This window comes from Ascaphus truei, chromosome 4, assembly GCF_040206685.1.
Source record: "Ascaphus truei isolate aAscTru1 chromosome 4, aAscTru1.hap1, whole genome shotgun sequence".
NCBI classification, from domain to species: Eukaryota; Metazoa; Chordata; class Amphibia; order Anura; family Ascaphidae; genus Ascaphus; species Ascaphus truei.
In genome coordinates, this window is record NC_134486.1 from 108,207,818 (window position 1) to 108,231,493 (window position 23,676).

Sequence of the window (23,676 nt, forward strand, 5' to 3'; positions counted from 1 at the left end):
GTGTGTGTGCAGTGTGAGCAATGAGCAGTGTGTGTGCAGTGTGCAGTGTTTGTCAGTGTGAGCAGTGTGTGTGCAGTGTGCAGTGTGTGCAGTGTGAGCAATGAGCAGTGTGTGTGCAGTGTGCAGTGTGTGTCAGTGTGAGCAATGAGCAGTGTGTGTCAGTGTGAGCAGTGTGTGTGTAGTGTGCAGTGTGATCAATGAGCAGTGTGTGTGCAGTGTGCCGTGTGAGCAATGAGCAGTGTGTGTGCAGTGTGTGTCAGTGTGAGCAATGAGCATTGTGTATCAGTGTGAGCAATGAGCAGTGTGTGTGCAGTGTGTGTCAGTGTGAGCAGTGTGTGTGCAGTGTGTGCAGTGTGTGTGCAGTGTGTGCAGTGTGTGCAGTGTGAGCAATGAGCTGTGTGTGTGCAGTGTGCAGTGTGTGTCAGTGTGAGCAGTGTGTAGCAGTGTGTGCAGTGAGTGTGTGCAGTGTGTGCAGTGTGTGCAGTGTGTGCAGTGTGTGCAGTGTGCAAAAAAATTTTTTTTAAATATAAAAATGTTTTTTTTTTTTTTTTTTTTTTTAAACGTTAGCCACGGGAAAACCGCGTTATAACCGAATCGCGGTATAACGAGGCACGTTATAACGGGGTTTACCTGTACTATTTATCCAACACTGTTGATTATTTGTTATATTAGAGAGCGGTATATTCTCCTTTGGTGGTTTCAGAGAATAACATTAGACTAATCAGAGGGGGGCAGATGGGGGACAGCTGGTGGTAATTTCCACCTAATTTCCACGTGTAATTGATTTTGGATGGGGGTATATATACTGGGCTTATCCTCAATTGTCACATGCCTAGTCACTTGATAAAGACCTGGTCAGGTCGGAATGTTGTGTGGAAAAAATAAATAGCTTTATTATAAAATCTGTAGAGCATTGGATCAATTTTTCCTTAGTATAGACCTGGAATAATCCTGACAGGTACTCCTTGAAGCAGCAGCACCGGTAAACTGTATGTATTTATTTATTTTTGGTGTGGGCATACCCTTTTGTTTGTACATGAAAAAAGAACATGTAGATTTGTTTCAATCCAATAATGCAGGTACATACTTCCTTGAGGTGAAAATCATGAGTGCATGTTTATTCTTCTTTTCCTTATGGGTCTTATTAACATTCCTTTATACCAAAATATATACATCATGGTTAATGGTCAACTTCATCTGCCTACGGGTGTGTTGTTTCTTCCTGCTAATTTAACAATTTGAGATCATGTTACAAATGTAAGGCGTGACTAGGTTCGTGAGCATCATCTTAGTAAACAGGTTTTTCAGCAAAGCTTATACTACTGATACAGAGTACCTGTCCATGTTCAGTCTCACAGAAAAAGGCTTTTGCATCTACTGGTAAAACAATAACCCCAAAACAGCAAGAATGGCAGCGAACACTGCAGCACCAGTTTATGGAGATGTTTCTGCATTACCATCTGGGTTAAACGTTGTTACAAGCTTTCCAGATGCGCTCATGATAACCGAGTTTGTAAGTATTACCATTATTGATGTTTCAGAACAGCAGTATTTAAAGTGGTAGGAAATGTAGTCTGAGAGAAATGTTGGATGACGAATGCTTGAGTTTAATATTTACCGTGCAAAGTAACTGAAGCTGAAACATAGAAGTTGACTGCAGATAAGTACCACTTGTCTCATCTAGTTTTTTTTTATTTTCGTTACTTACTATAAACTTTAAAAGTTCTATTAGCTGTATTTGTTCTAGCGACATTTCTTTTAAGCTGTATTATATTTTGATGGAAAAACTGGATATTTCTGCATAGAACAAATTATAATATACTAAGCTTTCAAAACGTCACAGGTCTCTTCTTCGTGTATACATATGAAGTAAAGTTTCGGGAACTCTGTATACTATAACTTTATCTACGAATAAGCCTCTTGTCAGTCTATGAAAGGGTATCACAAACTACAACAAATCCTTATATTTCCTACATGCAAGCCTCTGGGTTTACGCTATACCCACAAGCCAGTACTTATCCCCTTTACCTACTTGATTTTTGTTTTTGCTTTTGTGTGCTAACTACCTTTTATGCAGTCTGTGTTTTTCTTGTTTGTGCTACTCTTTGGACTTTAAACAACAATAACATTATAGTAGAGGCCAATACAAAATGGTGCATTAATATTTCTAAATTACCTGGACTGGACATTATTCAGGCAGTGCCCTTTTGTTCCTAGTCCAAGCATTTTTAAATCCAGTTGCAGCATTTGCACCAACTCCTGCTGAAAGGGCGGTTCCATGTAGTGCTTTAGATAGGACAATGAAATGAAGATTCTCAGGGACTCCTATTTAGAATGTACTAAATATTCAAGTTGTCTGTGCTCATATCTCAAGATGGACCTTCTGGGTCGGTCGAATAAAAAAAAAAAAAAACAGAAGTTAGGTTATGAAGAGGACGGCACAAATGTGGTTAAGCATATACGTTTATTATGCCAAAAAATAGTTTGCGAATGCCTTAGCAATGAGTTGTCTACAATTCCAGATTAAATCTTCAGACTGTAAATAGTAGTTTCCTATACAATACAAAGACAATATAACCAATACATAAATAATATTTACTTGATATTAGTTATTATTTAATTATCAGAATGTAAAAAATGCTATGTTATTCTAGTGCATAAACATTAAACTTGCATTAAACTTTTTTTCATTAACTTTAAGAGGCAAAAATATAGCATTATTACAACAAATACCACACATTATATGTATACTGCTATTACTAAGAAGTAATAGCACTCATACTTAACAGAGGAATGCATGATACAGTAATTCGACATAAGTTGCAATGACTAGGGCTAAGTTTTATGTAATTTATCTCAATATTCTCCAGAAAAAAAAACTTGAAAAAATGTTGATGAGGAAATGTGTAATTACAATGAAAAAGGGGAAAAGCCCCCTGTACAAAAAAAGAAACACTTTACCATGAATTTTACTGATTTAACTTATTGTTGCAGCTCTGAATTTTATACAAATTTGGTATTGGTGTTTGATTTCTGTCATAGGAATTTTCTATGTAAGTATCATTTTACAGTCCTGGAGTAGGATTACCTATATTGAGAAATATCTTTACATTTTTTTTCTCTGCAGTGGTTTCAAGATTCAAGTTATATAACAACTGATCTGTTTGCCTACCCTTTCATCACTTGAGTTATACATTGGCTCTTTTAAACAAAGTTCAAAATATAATGATGACTGTAGCCAATATAGAATTGGGTATGATGCAAATGTGTCCAGCCCCTTCATTATCTTCAGTACTGAAAATGGTTACAGACAAAACAGAAGTGCTTATCCTGTTATTATAATACTGTACCTGTTTTTGTGAGAAACATTATTCATATTCTAAACAATGGTGTTTGATATACTGAGTAATGGAATGTCGAGTTTTGCAAGAGAGAAGGAAGAAAATAGGGAAGATAAGGCGTGTGATGAAATAGCCACTTTGATAGGGAAGTAAAAAGAGTTTCATGGGTGCAGCATTGGGGTGGGAAAGAGCTCAGGTAACAAGGAAGTCTTTCTTAAAATGGGGTTTCCATGTTACTATGATGTGAATACTAAATCAAGAATAAAGAGGGCAGCTGAACCTTGGAGAGTCTTCAATGTGAAAATGAGAATTGTAATTATTTTACATTTATAAAGAATCTCAGATGAGGTTCAGACATAGTCCTGTGAGGGGTGAAGCTAGAGTTGCCAATTCCACCTATAGGATCCACTTTTTCACCATCCCAACTGGTTTTTGCACCCTGTGTTCAGCACCTGCCTGAAAATAAAATGTCAATATAAAATGATGTTTATTTTTTGGAATGACATTGATCTAAACCTGGTTCCAGGAGCAGTCCTTCTTATGGGTAAATCCACATTTTACATATGAGTAGTGCATATCTCCAATGGTCCATTGCGTTATGATGTACTCGCATTCACCTGAAAAAAAAGTGGATCGATAAATTTAAACGAACGTTTGGCTTACTCTTATGCAAATCTTAAGTTAATGAGCAGTTAACTTAACAGAGATCCTCAGACCTCTGCGCATGGAAATAACGCTATGATATTTAAGACCATCCAAAAGTTTTCCATACTCACATCCAGACCCTGATTATCATTGAGTTATTTTTGGGAATACACACAATCTCTGCAAACTCTGAACCCAACACTCATCACATACATATATTTATGTAGAAAGGAATGCTATTGGGTGTGACCAAATGTACTGCATGTAACAATAAACAAAAAGCCCCAATGCAACATCTAAATGACAAAGTACAGTATATAGCTAAATACTCATCTGTTTGGCTTCGCATAAATATGGGTCATTTAGTTCAACTATTTGGCCAATGAGTTATAAGCCTACAGCCACGCCAAGGCATGTCCCCTTTGGAGGTCCTAACATTACTGTAAAAATTCTCATTTATCTCTGTAACTGGAGGGAGAAACGTCTTAATAGACCAGTCTTCCATGGGTGCATGAATAAACCTGCTACTTAAAAATTGGGAAAGGTGAGCTTTAAACCTGGGAGGGGCCACCAACCTCCAAACAACTGTTACCAGTTGACTATTAACAAACAATTCCTGCAAGCTCTGAACCAACACCCACCCCATCATAATTATGTAAAAAGGAGTGCTATTGGGTGTTACCAAATGTACTGTATACAACAAAAAACAAAATGTCTCAATGCTATATCCAAATAAGAAAGTATTAGGTTAAATAAGTTTCTGTTTGTCTTCTCATAAGTATGGGTCATTTAGTTAAACACTTTGGCCAAAGCGTTATAAGCCTGCAGAAATGTCAAGTCGTGAACCCTTTGAAGGTTCTAACACTAACTGTGAAAATTCTCATTTACCTCTGTAATGGAGGGAGAAATGTTTTTTTATATGTGCATGAAAAAACTTTTGACATGCTTTTTACTCCTTTCTTTACTCCTCAAAGGAGTAGCAACTCCTTAATGAGGTGCCCTTCAAAATCTTGTCCGTGGTCAGAATGGATTCTAGTGGGTAACCCATAATGACCAAAGTATTTGTTCCACAGTACCTTGGCGACTGTAATGGCGCTCTGGTCCTTGGTTGAGAATGCCTGGGCATACATGGTCAATGATCACTAAAATGTTGTTAGTGTTTTTTCTATCAGGTTCCAATTATAGAAAGTCCATGCAAGTCCATGCATACCAAATTCAATGGCTCACTGCTGGTTATATTTACCAACGGTGGGGCCCTTACACACCAACTGCAATTCTTGCAGTATTCTTCAATGTCTCTGGGGCAAGTAGGACCGGTCTGTCACTAATCCCAACTTCTTGTCAGTACCCAGATGACCATGGTTGTCATGGAGGGAGATGAGTACTACCTGCCTGTATTTATAAGGGAGTACCAACTGTTTAGTTACTAACAAGCGGCTCACAGAGGGGGGGGGGGGAAACACCTGTGACGTCCGATGCCAATCAATGATTTCTCAAAGCTAGCCAGACTTCTTTTAAGCCGGATCTGTCTGTTACGCTTTTTGAAGATCCTGCCTGCTTAATCGGGACAGCCCTTCCATGGCTAACTTTGTAGGGAGAGTGTAGGCAAGGGGTATAGCGGTGGGGGATATTCCCATATTAGCAGCAACCCTGTTCATGTTTGCTGTCAATATATATTATTAAGGTGACTAAAACCCCTCCACCGTATAGCATATAAAAATATTACTTGTGAGCACATTCATAGACAGGTCTGCAACTCTGATTTTCACCATTATCACCTAGCACAGCGGTGCGCAAACTGGGGGGCGTGCCCCCTTGGGGGGGGCACAAGATTATTTAGGGGGGGCGCAGGCTGCGTGCGGTGAAACCTGGGGGCGGCAGAGCTGTGCACAGGCAGCCAAGCAGCTCAAGCTTCTCTGTGCTGCATCTTTGCTGTCTGCTTGCAGTGGGGGCGGGGCCGTCCCTGCACACAGACAAGCCCTAATCCTCCTGTTTGTTACACGCCCGTTTTCAGCAGCACTTGGGGGGGACCGGAGCAGGCTTACTTACTCCCTCCCCCCCTCTCCAGGTGAAAGTGTGTGTGAAAGTATGTATGTGTGTGTGTTTGTGCTTTGAGTCTGTGTGTTGTGATTGAGTATGTGTGCTGTGTGTGTGTTGTCTGTGTTGGTTGTAATTGAGTGTGTCTTGTCTGTGATTGAGTGTGTGTTGTGTCTGTGTTGTGCTGGTTGTGATTGAGTGTGTGCTGTGTGTGTGGGTGTTGGGATTGGGTGTGTGCTGTGGGTGTTGGGATTGAGTGTGTGTGTGTGTGTTGGTTGTGATTGAGTGTTCGTTGTGTGCGTTGTGATTGTGTGTGTGTGTGTTGTGATTGAATGCAGTGGTGCACAAACTGGGGAGGGGGGGGGGGCGGGCACAAAAAAAGCTGTGCGCGGACAGCCAAGAAGATGTGCGCGGGCAACCGAACAGAATAGTGCAGGTGGCGGCCACGTGATTCGGAGATATGGGGGAGGAGCACGCCCCAGCGCTGTGATGTCAAACGCCCCTCCTTCCGGTGTCTGCCCTGCAATAGCGCTGTGTACCTGCTCTCCTCCGCTGGCAACCTGCTTCGCTGCAATCCTCTGCAAGTGAAAGGGTAGGCTGCCACTATAGCAATCATACTATGAATGTACAGAAATAATAATTTAATAATTTAAAAAAAAGTATAAACACTTCCCCACTTGTGCTTGCACAATTATGCAGGACACCCTGTGCTCATGCTTGGAGAGTTGGTGATGTCACGGCTCTCAGAGGCAGCGTGGACGCAGCCTAATTTACAAGCGCGAGCTGTTGAAATATGTAAATATTTAGACATATTTGTATTTACATTGTATACCGTTTAATAAAGGTTTTTCTTTTTCATGTGATTTTGATTACATCAGGCATGGGGGAATTTCATGGATAAAAAGGGGGGCTCGGCATAAAAAGTTTGCTCACCCCTGACCTAGCATACAGTGCTTCCACCTCAGCAAAGGAGTCTGGGAATGTACGTGCAAATGAACACACAATGCCATCTTTTGTCTCAAGCCCACATTACATGGAAAACCCTTAAGCCAATGCATGCTGCTTTAAACATAGCTTTTAAACATAGCCTGGGATGAGATGAAAAGCCAATAACTCACCATAACCTTAGTAATGTGTGATGAAGACCTACTAATAAGTCTCAATCTTCAAAGCCAGTATAAACAACCTCACACTGATGAGACCCACAAGGTCAAAACAGTCTGTGAGTGAGTTTATTGCGAGTCATTTAAATATACTTTGCTTATCTCATTAGCATATCTGCCGGGTACCTCAGGTGTGTATCTTTTTGAGCACAGAAGTCTCACCCTATGTTATTTAGAGTAGGTTTAAGTGCATATACTGTATATGGATATACACGAATGCCTTCACTTTCTACAGTCAAAGCTAAGATGAAAATCCACCTGTTAAAAGAAGCAGTTTATTAAACAATTTACGCCTCTGCTACTAACTCCAGATGGGCTTTTAATAATTAACTTTTTACTCCTAATGTGTCTCTGAGCCTCCTAACATAACACTTAGGGCCTCATGCAGAGAGCAGCGCTATGCAGAATTGGAGAGGGGGAAAATTTTTACCTTTTTTGGAGAGTTTTTATGTCCATATGCAGAAAGGGCAGAAAACTGCCTTTCTGCATATGGAGAGTTTCAACCAGCGCTATTAGCGCTGTTGAAACTACTGGGGAAAAAATCGCGTTTTTTTTTTTTTCCCTCTCCACCGGCCGCGGAGCGCCAGCTGCTTGGTGGAGAGGGAAAATGTTGAAAATCGCGCCATTTTTTTGCCGCGAACAGCCACTAGATGGCGATCGCGGCTCTCTGCATACGGCAGAGAAAAAAACTGGAGAGAATTTAAACTCTCCAGGCGCGCGGCGAATTTGAAGGGGAAAAAAAAAAAAATGGCGCTTTTTTTTAAACTTGCCGGTTTCTGCCTTTCTGAAGGCAGAATCCGCCAATTAATGCCGCTTTCACTTTTTGCGCTGCTCTCTGCATGAGGCCCTTAGATTGTAAGCTCTTTGGGGCAGGGTCTCCTTTAGCCTTATGCTGTAATGCACCTGTAGCACTTATTCCTATTGTTTGTAATATACATTATTTACCTCCTGTTGTTAAGTTGTAAGGCACTGCATACATGGTTAGCGCTGTATAAATCAAATTACACATCCATCCATTACAGTATAGCAGCTCTCTGCTTTACAGAAAAACCTAAACGACTTTAAGGACAGGAACCAACAAGTGACTTTTTAAATTATTTCTCTGTTTCTATGCATCCATTGCAATAGAGTATGGTCTGTTATTAAAGTAAAGGTTTTGCACAATAGGTAGTATTTCAAGGTGTCAGCGGACCATTTAACTGCCAGACACTCCTTTTCCACCGTAGCATACAGTATCTTTGCTCTCTTGGCAGTAATTTACGGCTCAGATATAATACCGGATATTCTTACTCCCCTACAAATTTTCGAGAACTTCAGAGGTTGGGAAGTAAGGGGTCAGTCACTAAGACACTAAAACCTGCTTTCCTAAAGGTGTCCAGTACTGCCTCTAACTTTTGTAGATGGGAGTCCCCCCCATCATCCAATGCCGAAGCATGCACGTACTTGGAGTGAGACTGTAACAATGCATTAATTCACCTTTGAAAGGTTGCAGGGGCTCCATGATAGCCAAGGGGTAAGCCTGTATACTGATGCCTTTTGGTGTTGCAAAGACAGTTTTTTCTTTGCAGATTCTGTTAGTGGAATTTGCCAATAACCTTTCGTGAGGTCAGGTATGCTTAATTATCTAGTCTTTGGTAAACTTTCTATTATTATGCTGTGGAAGCACTGTATACTAAGAGATAATGGAGAAAAGCAGGCTTGCAGACCTGTATGAGACGTGTGAATGTGCTCACAAGGGATATTTCTATTTGCAGTACACAGTACGGTGGAGGGTTTTTGTCCCTTTTATTAACCCCCCTAACTTATATAATGTGTGGTTGAAACCTATCCCAGCTTCACATTGCAAAGCCAGTATAACCATCCTCACACTGAAGAGACCTCAAAGGTTGAAACAGCTGTCTGTGAGTACAGTAGGTTATTTTAGTATAATGTTGCATTATCTTTTAATAATGTGACATTAACTACTTAGCTTTACTCTAATCCTCTACTAGGTCTTTAGCTCAAGTTGAGAAAGAGAGGAGAGGGAAAATACGCCGGGAAATGTCACTATGGCCCAGCTTTATATAAGTTTGTGAACTCAGTGCTAACAACGTGCCATTTTCCAAATCATTAATGGTCGTTTTTTCCCCTGAGGCTAACGCATATCCTCAAAGCTAATTGTATGAAAACACATTTGTTGTATGGAGGAGGAAGAGGAGAGGAAGGGAGGAGCTAATTATCTGCAAAAACAACACTCGTATGGAGGGGGGGTGGGGGGGGCATAAACCTGTGAAGACAAAGGAACACAATGCTAATTTAATATTTTTTGCCTATTGATATGAGCATATATCCCAGATATCTCAGCTGTGTTCCTCTCTCCCTCTACAGCAAAACCCATATTTCAGGGTCTGGATGTGAGTAACGCCCCCTTTAAGTACTAGCTTCTTGTTAAATCTCTGAGTTAAGTTTAATGGACCCCTGTGGATATGCTTTGTTAGCGGGAACGCCTCTTTTGCGTATAATTAACTGTTATACTTGGCGCAGTGCCCTTCCCGACCCAAAACAGCACTTAACGCTGCATCATGGAGCTTTGAAGAAATATGGTAGTCAATAACTGCCTTTATTAAAATCCCCACATAACTTATGTTTCCACATATCCTTCATTATAGATTGTAAGCTCATTAGGACAGGGCCTCCATACCTACTGTACCAATGTATGTTAATGTTTGATATTTTATTGTTATTGTCCTTGCGCTATGGAATATGTTCATAAATGATAATAACGGACGTCTAGGAATCTGGGCCTATGCTCGTCAAATCATAGCTAACAAAGGTGTTATACCCATCCAGACCCTGTAAAAGTCCTATTTCCAGGTCTGCATACTGTAGGAGTAATGCCAAGTTAGGCTAATGTCACGTTAAGTGACTTAACAGAGCTTTGTGGATCTGAGCCTATGTGTATTATTTTCTTCTCGCAACAACATTTTCAGAGCAAAAAAGACACCATTTCTCTTATTCAATGTGGTGAGAAATGTGGCAACAGTTAAAAATCTATTATTTAGTTATCAAATATTTTACCAGGAAAAATACATTGAGAGTTACCTCTAATTTTCAAATATGTCCTGAGTACAACATAATACCTGGGCAACATTATAACTTAGAGTTACAAATATGTTTTAAGTATAAGACAGCCAAAGTTTTGAAAGAACTGTAATTATTTCCAATATACGTTAACTGTGTGTTACTCAGCCCCTCAATCTATTATGTAGGGGGCAAACAATGCACTTTCTGACCAGCTATTAAATGTATTTATTTAAATAGCAATTACGTCTTAATTATTTAATTTCGTATTTTCTATTTATTTAGTAAGATGTGTTAAGTAAACATTTTTCATGGTATGGTATCCTTTAAATGTCAAACTGTTTACTTACATCTGGTGCAGAATTCTAGAATTTCACACACAATTTGAGAACTTACAACGTCTGAACCTTCCCAAGTCACAAGCAGGTACAGAGTGGAGAAGCATTGGAGCAAAGTACTTTATTACATGAACTCAGGAGGAAAATGCTCCATTTTCTTTAACTGCTCTAATTCATATGTATCCCAGCAAAAGTGGAGCAATTATGGGGCAGAAATAGGGCACAAGATGCATCAATGACACAAATCCTATTGTTTTCAATTGGACTTTTCTTCTGAAACATATGGGGCCGTTATTTTGCCCCAGACTTGCTCCACTTTAGTCTTGATGCACATGCCCCATAATCTTCCTAAAATGAGCACCAGAAACTTTGCCTCACTGCTTATCAGGTTTTGAATTTCTTGCAGACGTTATCACTACTTTTTAAACCACTGATTTAAGTGACATTCTAAAAAGAATGTGGCCAGAAGTGCAGGCCTTATCTATACAAAAATATACAGTTATCAGACTATGATTAGAGCAGTACTTATCCTCTTATTGTTTACTGGGTGATCATAAGCCCTTGGGAGGTCATTAAGAGCTTGACCTGTCAGTAACCAAAGCAAGCTCATAATACAGGACAATATAAAAGAAATGTAACAACTTGTGGGCAATTCAGTTTGTTCAGATCAAACGGGGAAACTGAGCACTGTACCTCACAAGGCATGTATCCTTATTGACCAGGTGGTAGTATCTTACAGTCTCACCCCTGTCGTAACTCAGATAATTTGGTGATTTCTTACTGTATATCTAAGTTGCGTGTGTGAACAAAGTTATAAATCAGGAGCTCAGTAACAGGCCACAAACAAAGAGTTCCTGAACGTCACTTTGAGTCACGTTGACGTTTCGCGATCAAAAAGCATCTTCGAGGCTAATGACACAGCCTATCAGCATATCCAATGTGCAGCACGACAGCCATCAGCTAGGCTGGTTAAAAGCATCCTCACCTGTACAAAAGGCAATCACAAGAGTTTACTGAAGTTCACACCGCTGTGCAGCGTGTGTGCATAAACATTGCAGTTAATTGATCATATCCTTTCTCCCCCTCAATCACCATTCTACGCGGATCCTCTGCATTCAAGGATCGCTATAGGTATTTGATGAATCATTTATTCATCTTCCGATATTATTAGGATCCAGATTATATATCACACAGGATCCAGTGTGCGTCTTATCTGTCATTTTAATGCCCTGTATTTTAGTTTATTGTGAAGAAATAAAGTTTCTTTTTAATTTTATCATAAAACATTGAGTGTGAGCCAGAGTGCTTCAACTTGGGTTACGTACCTTCATATTCTCTCTTTACCATGGTGAGAAGCCAGTTTAACTATTACATTTGTAGCTGCTGTGTTACTTAAAACATTTTCTGGTTGCAAGGAAGACTCAAGTTCCAAAGCCTCCAACATGGGCTAAAGTGACTTTGAGGAACTCTTTGTTTGCGGCCTGCTACTGAGCTCCTGATTTATAACTATGTTCACATGAGCAACTTAGATATACAGTAAGAAATCACCAAACTATCTGAGTTACGACAGGGGTGAGACTGTAAGATACTACCACCTGGTCAATAAGGATTACATGCCTTGTGAGGTACAGTGCTCGGTTTCCCCGTTTGATCTGAGCAAACTGAATTGCCCACAAGTTGTTACATTTCTTTTATATTGTCCTGTATTATGAGCTTGCTTTGGTTACTGACAGGTCAAGCTCTTAATGACCTCCCAAGGGCTTATGATCATCCAGTAAACAATAAGAGGACAAGTACTGCTCTAGTCATCTGCTGATATTATTAGTATCCAGAGTTTATATTACAATCGACACAGGATCCGGTGTGCGTCTTATCTGGCATTTTAATACCCTGTATTTTAGTTTATTGTGAAGAAATAAAGTTTATTTTTTAATTTGATCATAAAACACTCAGTGTGAGCCAGAGTGCTTCAACTTGGGTTACTTACCTTCATATTCTCTCATTATCCAATACTTACCCAGGAGCACCGCCCACAACCTATATTTAGCAGAAGCAGGGGTTCCCTATCTGATTCTAACCCTCACCATTGTAAAGTAAGGGTTTAGGCCAACTCCTCAGGAATATTGGCGTATAGTGGGTATGAATCAGGAAGCTTGGTAGAAACAACATTAATATGTTGGTCGTGATAAATATAGCCAGCCTCCCTAAAAGCATTTAGTCTTCCTTACGTGGGGCCCTTGCCTCACTTTATCATGGTAATAGACATTCAGATATATGGTTACTATTAAATAAGGTTAATGTTACCAGATAGTATCCCAACTTATGTTCACGCAGAGGTGTAATGTGGCTGCTTAGAGCGCCAGTATGAAATGTATCCACATGACATTTACAGTAATTGGTGTTTGCACCCCCCTGCCTAGTTGGAAAATATCCTTGTAGGATACAATACGCTAAATACAGTTACATATCTTCTGCATTAAGTTATGTTAGGTTGATTTAAGGCTACTCTTTGTTTTCTTACAGATTTTTGGTGGCCTTGTGTGGATTTTGGTAGCTTCTTCTCGTGCGCTCGATTTTGCATCACTACTACAAGGATGGGTTATGTTTGTCTCAGTAACATGCTTTGTGATAACATCTTTACTCATCATACTGTACTGTATTAGAGTCCATGGAGGGAAGTCTTCTTGGACAACAATTGTAAGTACATTTTCGAACAGAATTTCCTTTGCTTGTACAGTGACACTTTCAACAAGAGAAAGGCTTGTGTCTTTACTGTATATTACAACAAAAATATTGAAAGCAGCTGGAGCAATATACAATGCTGATTGATGCAACATTTATAAACAGAGGGAAGACACCGTTATGCTCATTCAGACTTGCTCAAGGAAGATAGTTAAAATACGAGAATTTGGAATGGATACTGAAATAAAGTAACTGTGCATTGCCCCACTACTCACTATATTCAATAGTGAACAATGTGTCCTATCTAATATGCTTTAGTTTGATCAACATTGTTGAATTTCACTCCAACTTTCTCAATTTCGCCTGAACTTTTTAGATGAAAAAGTTCTAGCAAAGAGCTTTGACTTTTTTCCCCCCCGATTGTTCATGTATTAGTGAAACATACTGTAGGCAAAGTTAATGCTGGCAGATTGTGAATCATCTGTTATACCAGTGATTCTCAACCAGGTTCCGCGGAAACCTGGGGCTTCCTGGAGCAGTCCCAGGGGTTCCACCTAGCCGCCCACACTCACTTTGCGGCCCACAACGGCTTTCCTGGCTCTCCCCCTCCCTCCCAGAGCCCGCTCTCAGGACTGCAGGAGCGCGCTCTAGCAGTGCTGCACTTCCAGTGCCTGCTGCTAGCTAGAGCGCGTGCGTGCATGCCTGCCTGCTCTGCTGTGAGCCGCCACTTGCCCTGTGCCACATCTTGCCCACCACTGCCGCATCTTACCCGCCTCCTGCCCGTCTTCGTCACAGGAGGTAGGCATATGGGGGAGTTAAATGTGAAATGCAGGGGCGGGGGATTGATGTGAGATGCAGGGGGTAGATATATGATGAGGATGGTGATGAGGGGTTCTGGGGGTGGTTATATGATGATGAGGGGTGCTGGGGGTGAGTATATGATAATGATGAGGGGTGCTGGAGGTGGGTAGATGATGATGATGATGATGATGATGAGGAATTCTGGGCGAGATGTGATGATGATTTTACCCGTGCGGCCTGATTTTTTTAAAAATATGTATTGGGGGTGTGGGCGTCTTTTTAAAATGTATTGGGGTGGCGGGGACCTTTTTAATATTTATTGGGGTTTTTTTTTAAATGTATTGGGGCGGTGGGGGTCTTTTTAAAATGTATTGGGGCAGCGGGGGTCTTTAATATGTATTGGCGGGGGCATTTTTTATATGTATTGGTGGGGCGGGTTATTTTGTTATGTATTGCGAGGTGGGATTATATGTATTTAGGAGGGTGGGGTTTTCGGTATGTATTTTGTGGGGGAGATTGAGTGAGAGTTGGGTAATTGATGGAAGGTAGGGGCGAGCGAGAGGAGATTTTCCAAAATACTCCAAGGGTTCCTCCAAACAAAAAAGGTTGGGAATCACTGTTATACCGTAATTGATTTCCCACAAGCTTCATTTTAATGCTGTTTAGACCTTGGTGACGTCACACAGGTACAGTATAGTCTGATTCTGTGTGTATGAGGCAGAGATATCATACAAAATGTCACAAGATAAACAGAATCGCGTGACATTCCACTTAACGAGAACACAGCATATCCCTTCATACAGTAACTCAGAATATGTTTTTACTAAGGTTCAATAACAATGTTGGTGCAGAATATCCTACAGTACCATTAGCTTAACATGCCTACAAAAAAGTGATTCAAGCAAACATAACCAAAATTATTTCCTTTGCTATTTACCATTTCTGTTAACATGAAAAACTGTACACTAAGACATTGATTTAGTAAATGATGCCTACATCTTGTGTTTTTTTTTAGGATGCTTTTTATCACTCTGTTGCTGCTCTGCTCTACTTGAGTGCATCAGTACTACAAGCTTATACCACTATATCTTTTAGTATTATTGGTGGCAAAATTTATCAAGAAAACGTTGCAGCTGTGGTAAGTATGCTAACAATTATTTGAAGTCAGTGAAATACTGTATAATACTTTTTTTTTGGGGTGTTTTAAATTGTTCTAAAATAACTGCTTAAACATAAATCATTGAGATTTCATTAAGGTGTGACCTTACATTGCTTGTAAACAAACTGTTTGTACAATAAAACCTACGGGGCACATGTATCAATTTACGAAAATGTGAACAAGTGTGTGTTTTGACACACTGCTCTATTTTCTGTTTGCGTCAAATGTGTTTCTTACATTTGAGGCAAAATATTTTCCCAAAAATATACGCTCACCTTAGATCTGGCAGATTTTTGGAGCACAAAGAAATGATTGGTGCACAGAAATGCAAAGTTTGAAATATCACATAATAAACTGCATCATGTAACTCCTCCCTATCTCCTATTGACACTCCCCAAATTGCACATAGAGCATAGACCTTAATAAATTGATGCAATATGAAAATGACTCAATTGCTGTAAATTTTGCCCCAAATTTGCCTTAATACAGTACTTCACCATCTTTGTTAGAAGTACTAAAGAAACAAATGGTAGTACTGTACAGTACCTCATTTTAGAAGTGCTATATGTATACTATAACAGAAAGATACATTTTTTTTTAATATACTGTAACTAGCTTTTTTTCTTTTTTTTTTTTTTTTTTAATAGGAGTGAAAGTAAATTTTGTAAATGAGAAATTATTGGTAATTCAAATGATCCCATTCTACATATAAACATATATATACATATGGAATAAAGATTGGGATCACAGTGTGTAGGGAACAATTCTAGTTCTATTTATTTTCAAAACTCTCAATGTGAATATTTCCCTGTTGTTCAGCAACACAAAATACAGTTTTTCCTCAGTCATAGTTCCGCATCAAAAATCACAGCTTTTCCTCAGCCAAAGTTGAGTAAAAAAAACACAGCTTTGGCAAGCAAGGCAAGGCAAGCAAAGTCTATATCCATAATACAGTATATCACAGGGACACACTTCAGCGATACTCTCCCTTTGCAAACCAGGAAGACCCACACAATGCACTGCATGCTGCCTTTTAAACTGTAGTTGCCCAGCTGAGCTCATTAAACCTCCTGCCTCCTCCAGACAGGGATTAACCCTTTTCTGGTCAACGGCCAACAGTCCAAGCTGTTGGTAACAGACTACACCCTGTTACAGTCAGGTTCGGACATAAAGTCACACCTCTCCCTAAACATACCAATAATTCCGCAGGGGACAGTAATTGGACACTTCCGCATGTTCATTTTCACTGTGCCGACAATCTACAAACAGTGGGCACATCTATAATGGTTATCATTAAATAATAAAGTAGACATTTTTTTTGCTGCCGGTTATACTGTACCTCTTTAAATGGACCATAATTTTAGTTCTTTAAAGAGGCTGTTGTAGTAAGGAGAATACAAAGGCCTGTTTTTAGCTGTTGTATTGTATGTCTTTACTTATATAGCGCCAAAAGTGTATTCAGCGCTTTACAAAGAATACAGTACAGGGAATTATAATAATACAATAAGTGCAGCAAAATCAGACAATAGGAAAGGAAATCCCTGCCCCGAAGAGCTTACAATCTAAGAGGTTTGATGGGGAACTTAGAGACAGCAGGTTAGGGAGTAAGTGCTGTAGATGGCAGTGCTTGTTCACAATGGGTGGTAGGAGTGACTGAGTGTGGGACAGTAACCATGAGTGCAGGCTATTGGGATGCTTGATTTGTGGGGCAAGTTTTAAGGTTAATCTGTATTAAAATAAGAGGGATAACACAATTTACAGGGGAAGAGATGGTAGGGAGGCATGGATGAAATCAGGTGTGTATGTCTGGCTTAGGGGAGATCCCCAGCAGCAGGAAGGAGTTGATAGAGGGTTGAATAGAGGATTTGTGTGAGTGTTTTTTATTGAGGGGTAAAGAAGTTATTGGGAGAGAGGTTTATAAATAATGGTGAAGTGGGGAAGTTGGAGAGAACAGAGATGTTCACAAAGGAGTGAGGAAACAGTAAACAGAAAAAGCAGTAGGGAGGGCATTGTGAGAAGCAGGTGGAGAGTCTCCCCGGGTACTGGAGGATAGAAAGAGTACAAAGAATCACAGCTGTTAGTTATGATATCAATCTGAACCCCTTCAGTCTACATCTGCTTCACCCCAAAGGTGGCAGTCAAAGGGTGTAAGCCATTTGCTGTCATTCGCTGATGTTTGTTAACGTTAAAACTGCTCTATTTCAATCAGAAACTCACCAGCCCTTTTATCCCCTGTACCCAATGTTTCAATTTAGTTGGCCTTATACTGTAGATTGTAAGCTCTTTGAGGCAGGGCCTCTACTAACACATTGCAAGCGTATCCTACCTCTCCTAACACAATTTAATCTTGTCTGTAAAGGTTACATACGCCCATAATCATATCTCTAACTGTCCATGAAATGTCTGTGAATTGAATGTATAACTTCTGTGCATGTAATGTAACCATGTATTGTTATCATAACTCTGTGCCCAGGACATACTTCAAAACGAGAGGTTACTCTCAATTCATATAAATATATATAAATATATCAATTGTTCATGCATGATAAAAACATGCTCACTCTGGAAGCCTCCACGTCAGGAAAGCATTTGAATGACCTATTTCTACCAAGCTGTTAGGGTAGAGTTTTTTTAGTACAGTGCAAACTACTTAAAAATAAAGTAGATATACTGTAACAGCAATGGTAGGATTGTATAACACAATAATGCACTGATTTCTTTATTATTAGTATGATGCCAACATATTCCTTTAGCACAGTACAATGTGAGAGGGAGGATAATAATATACAAAATGGTACATATAAGTAAGCTGAGACAATAGGAAAGTACATTCCTGCCTCAAGAGCTTACAATCTAAAACAAATGGTGTGCGAATGGTGACACGAAAAGTAGTGGGGGAGTTTGCTCAGCATGAGTTATAATTCACAGTCCAGTGGCATGGGCCACAGCAAAGATCAGCCAAACGACAGCAAACCGCAAATGCCCTTTGGCTGCAGCCAATTGCATATCCATGGTGTGGGTAAGGAGAGAGAGTCCCTTAGGGGAAATGAGGTGCAGCTGGGTTGGAGTAGAACTCTGGCAGCACAGGGAAGTACAAAGTCAAGGCCAGGAAGGATAATGAATCCAAGCGGAATGTGAGCTAACCCTTTGCATGTTGGTTGCTGGCCTTGTGTAGGATGGATGCAGAAGTTTTGGGGAACTGCTGCCTCATGCAAGTCCACTATATAATGAGAGAGAGTCTCATAGGTGGTATTTAATGTCTGTATTTTGTCTCTTTTAGGTGTTTGCTTATCTTGCCACATTGTCATACGTGATTCATGCAGCGTTCTCCTTACTGAGATGGAAAAGATCTTCCTAATGTCTAAAGCCTCTCTGACACACCGAAGTTTGAAGACCTTTTTCAAATGAGTTCTGTACAGTATCAACTCATGGAAATATTAAGAGAACTGTTACAATACAAATTTGAGATATTTGTTATTATAATTCGGTTAGTGTTAAATTGATTTCTTAATGTTATTTTGTAGTCAGTTAATCCATATATTGTATTGGTGTGTTTGCCGTTATTTTACTGAATTTCCCCTTTTCTTCATATTAGTTTAAGAACATTGTGTATTCTAATAGTATCAAAAGTATTAATTGCTGCCTTCATTCTGTACTTTGTTACAAATAAAGAACTCTAAAAACATTCTTCCAACAATGTAGTGATCAGTATAAAATAATAAACTACCCTTTCTAAAATGACATCAGACTTATAGTTAACCCATAGTTACAATATGTGAAAATGCTATTTGTATTGAAATACTGTACTTTATTTAGTACAATATATCAAACACTTTAGGCAAAAAAGGAAAGATGCATAAATGTGTATAATTAATTATTAGAAACATGATCCAAATCTGAGCTCTTTGCTGCCACATTATAACATTTAGTAATTTACTAAATCTTTGGTTTTATTTGACACAGGTAAAGTAGTTTATTATTTTGAAGAGCTACATTGAAGCCACACATTGCAAATGGGAAGTGCATATTTTCTGGTTTAGTATTTAACCCCTTCACTGTGTGCCTGGCAGCAAAGTCATTAACCAGCATATCATATGAGAATGACGCATTTCATTTTTTCTACATAATGAAATGATGGCAAAAGCAGATAAGACATATGGGTCTATGTATCCAGGCAATGTTGGCACAAACGTGGGGCATTTTCATCCTGTATCAAAGTTATTTGCTGTAATTTTGCCCCTTCTGCCATAGCTTGTGATTTGGGGAGTGTCAGTAGGAGGAGTTGGGCAGGATTTAAATAGCACACAGATTATGAGATGTATCACATGTCTGTGCACCATCCGTTTCCCCTTTATTTGCCCTAAAGGGGAGTTTGCCATATAGTATCTGGAGTAATGCACTGTAAGTCTAACAAAAACACAAAAATAGGAGAAGAAAGCCAGAAAACCGAAATTAGTACACAAATATTTATCAAAGTAAAACAAAGAATGACACATATAAAATACCACATAAAATGTATCACAATAAGGGTCAAATGACACCACATAGATAACACGTGTATCTAAATACACCCAAGACACCCGCCTAGGATAAGGTACTAACACCTATGGCTCAGTGGGAAGGTCTTGATAGAGATGGTAAAAAAGAGAGAGCACAAGGCTGCCACGTTGGTATAAAACAGACCTTATCGCTCTATGGGACCTCCGGATGGTTTCCTCGTGGTGTCTCAGGGTTGCAGCTTGTAGGTCCGTCGTCACGGATGTAACGTCGCTGCGTATGACGTCACCACCTACGCGTTTTGTGTCAAATTACACTTCTTTAGGGCATGGGCATGTCGTCTCATGGTGGTGCTTAAATACCTATACAGGTTAATGCATCAACCAATCCAAGACACACAATCTATGTCAGATGGCCACACCTTCCAATCAGTTACCATACATGGCAAGAATACAATTGACTCATTAATTACACATATCAAACAAAAAAATCCTTAACAAAAAACACAAGAAATGGAACAAGAAAAAGGGAAAAAAGGGGGGGTGGGGAAAGGGGGTGGAATCAGAGTATGGAGGAAACACAACCGATCTATATAATGTATGTAAAAAGAAAACCTTAAAAAGGAGTATTAAAGTGTTTAATTAAATCTATTAGAAACACCAGTGCAAGAGATGGCAGATGTAAATAGATCCAGCCTATCGCAGCTTGCAATACAACAAAAGGGGTCAGAATTATGCTCACAAGTTATATCTAAATAAAAAATAGAAGTCCATATCGGTTATCAATAGTAGTAATAACTTTAAATCGCATGATATATATATAAATCATAGTGTTTAATACCCTTGCAAGAGATGGAATATAAATGAAATTTATACAAATAAAAATATATACTGTACATATCCCATCGCAGCTTGCATATAATCAAACTAGGTCAGAGTAAAAACTCGCAGGACCCTTAGTTAGAGGACCATTATTTAATCAATAAAAGCATAATTACCAATATTATTAATTCATTTTAGTATTAATTAAATACCCAAAATTAAAAATATATATATATATAAAAAACAAATGGATAAAGGAAAAATATATAGAATCTTAAATGCAAAAATAAGTTGAAACATAAATGCAACTACAGAATACCATCAACAAAGGAATAAACATATATAAAATGCATATGTTAATACGCAGTCTAACATGCTGCATTAGATGTAAGAGTAAGAAACTGGTCTTACATACAGTATGATGCAACTATACTAAAAAATAAAGGAACAGTGCATGAAAATACTTTTCTCTGGGTTGATACATGGACCCCTCACAATATTCTCACTATACCATTCTACTGATTGGAAGTATCTCTCCTTTCTCACTCCTATATCTGGTCACTTTTCCTGTTTTTCGTCACATGTTAATGTGACATATCCCTTTTGTTTTCATTTGCCCCAAGTTTGTGCTTTCACTGCGCTGAACAAATAAGACTGAAAATGGAAAGATAAAGAAATCAATGGTTAATTATTGAAGACTTGGACTCATATTTAAAACAATCTACTATGAAAAGACTGAACTACTAAATAAATGGGACATACTTCATAATTTAATGTAAAAACCATTTTTTAAAACACAATACAGTATTTAATATTCCTAATAAGGGCAATTATTTTATAGAGACCTGGGCTATATAGACATTAGGCATATTAGCGAGTCCACGCACAGTTCATTTTTTAATTGGTTTAATAAGTTTGTGATTTAATGAAGATGTATTATTTTTGTGTTAGTACTTTGGAGGCTCTCCTTGGAGTGCACTACATAGGGTTCTGTTCTCCTTGCTTCATTACTCCCTGACTTGCACCCCTCCTTTGTAAATATATTTTGAATTGAATAAAGTTGATCAGGGCATCTTTCTAGTTCATGTATCCATGGGGCAAGGCTTTATGAGGACCGCGGTTACTAAGGGATTCATCACAACATCCCTCCCCTATCTATTATGTCAGTTGCATACTGTTTATCTATATATCAATGCGTCTTTTATACTGAAGGTAAACACTTCGTCCACATTAATGAAAGAGGAAAAAATACTGTGAGCCCTTTGGCACTTTCCTGTATAATTTTTCCCCCTTTGCTAGTTTTTGTTTGCAAACGAGCTTTGTCTTGCCATATAAAATGTGCATTGCTGCTGTAGTATTTATTGAATATGGCGATCTGAATTGTGATTTTTAAGGGGGAGGCGCAGAGAGAATTTATGGGATCCTAAGGTTACTTTATTGCAGTATTTGCTAGTTTGCCAGTTGCCTACGTGCTGCAAGGTCTCGGACCCCAATTGATCCCCTTGTGTCTATTCCATGCATTTTCTGTGTTAACCTTTACCATATCTGCCATGAAGAACCACTGTAAATTCATTAAATAAATACTTCCCCCCATGCCTCTGCAGTAATGATCTTTTATTTACTATTAAATCAATGTTTGAGCTTTTACGCTCAGGCCTCATTCAATTATAGCGCTCACTTCTTACTATAACTTTACTTTAATGAGTTATTGAACTTGTCTCTGTGTCTCCTCCAGTTTTCTGATTAGTGGTGCTCTGACCTCTAGTGGCGACTATCTTCACTTACAGTCGTTCAGTAGTTACACATTTGCAATGTAATTGGAGTAGATACTTTTTTATCCACAGTGCAAAAAGCAGGAGTGTGCATCCTATGTACAAGGAAAGCAAGCATCTAGGTCTCCTCTTTAATTTTCCTACGGGGGTGTTTAATGTTGGAAATGTAGCCTATTCATACTGTACACTGTGAACCTTTCAATTTCAGAATTACAAAATGAAAATATATACTAATAAGATATGATTCAGCAGTTCCATAATAATAATAATAATAATAATAGCATGTTCTTGTATAGCGCTGCTATTTTTACGTAGTGCTTTACAGAGACATTTTGCAGACACAGTTCCTGCCCCGTGGAGCTTACAATCTATGTTTTTGGTGCCTGAGGCACAGGGAGATAAAGTGAATTGCCCAAGGTCACAAGGAGCCGACACCAGGAATTGAACCAGGTTCCCCTGTGTCCAACTGTTCTTCCCAAATCTACATATTTAAAACATTACAAAATGACGACATATAAAATAATTCAGAACTGGGATGACTATAAAGCATCAAGGCCCATATTTACTAAGCACGTGAATGTGTTTGGAAATTCACCACCAGGTAAAGTGGTTTTATTGCATAGATGAGTGTTACTGAAAGATGAAAACAGAAGTTTAACATAAATGTAGTATGATAAAGGATGTTGTTATTATGGTCATGAAAATCATATAAAATACATGGAAAAAAAGTCATGAATATATATACAGGTAAACCCCATTATAGCGCGGTCCTCGGGGGCCACCCGATCTGACCGCGCTAGACCCGGGGTCGCACGAATTTTAAAAAAACAAATGGCCGCCGCGAGCCTGATCGGGAGGGAGTGAAGAGGGAAGGAAGGAAGGAAGGAAGAGGTGGCTGGAAGCCCTACACGTCCCCTAGCAACGGCGAGTCCAGCCGCAACCTGCTCCTTACCTCCCACCACCGGCATCCATTTCCTCCCCCCAGGCCCCCACACCTACCGGCCCTCCGCGGCATAGCCCACGTGGCCCTCCGAGTCCCAGCCTGCTCCTCACTCACCCCCCCTCCTCCCGACACCCCCTCCTCCCGACACCCCCCCCCCTCCTCCTGATGCCAGCTCCGCTCCGATCTCAGCAGCCGACACCAAAGGTAGGGAGGGGGAGTGGGAGGTGTGGTGTAGTGTGCTGTGAGTGCTGTGAGAGTGTGTTGTGAGTGCTGTGAGAGTGTGCTGTGTGCTGTGAGAGTGTGCTGTGAGAGCTGAGTGCTGTGAGAGTGTGCTGTGAGAGTGTGTACTGTGCAGTGTGTGCAGAGAGTGTGTGCAGTGAGTGTGTGCAGTGAGAGTGTGTGGAGTGAGAGTGTGTG

The 23,676-nt window shown here is 39.5% G+C and overlaps 1 protein-coding gene across 2 annotated transcripts; it reads left to right on the top strand.

Annotated features, from left to right (window-relative positions):
- The first annotated feature begins 856 nt into the window (after positions 1-856).
- MAL (mal, T cell differentiation protein (MAL blood group)) lies at positions 857-22,139 on the top strand. Of its 2 annotated transcripts, XM_075596373.1 has the most exons (5): positions 857-989; positions 1,351-1,513; positions 13,108-13,281; positions 15,083-15,205; positions 18,507-22,139. In XM_075596373.1, the coding sequence occupies exons 2-5, from the start codon at positions 1,409-1,411 to the stop codon at positions 18,582-18,584; spliced, it is 480 nt and encodes a 159-aa protein (XP_075452488.1). In that variant the 5' UTR covers positions 857-989; positions 1,351-1,408; the 3' UTR covers positions 18,585-22,139. The 2 variants fall into 2 exon arrangements, with proteins under 2 accessions (XP_075452488.1, XP_075452487.1); XM_075596372.1 differs by lacking the exon at positions 857-989 and having other exon boundaries at positions 1,277-1,513.
- The last annotated feature ends 1,537 nt before the right edge of the window (positions 22,140-23,676 follow it).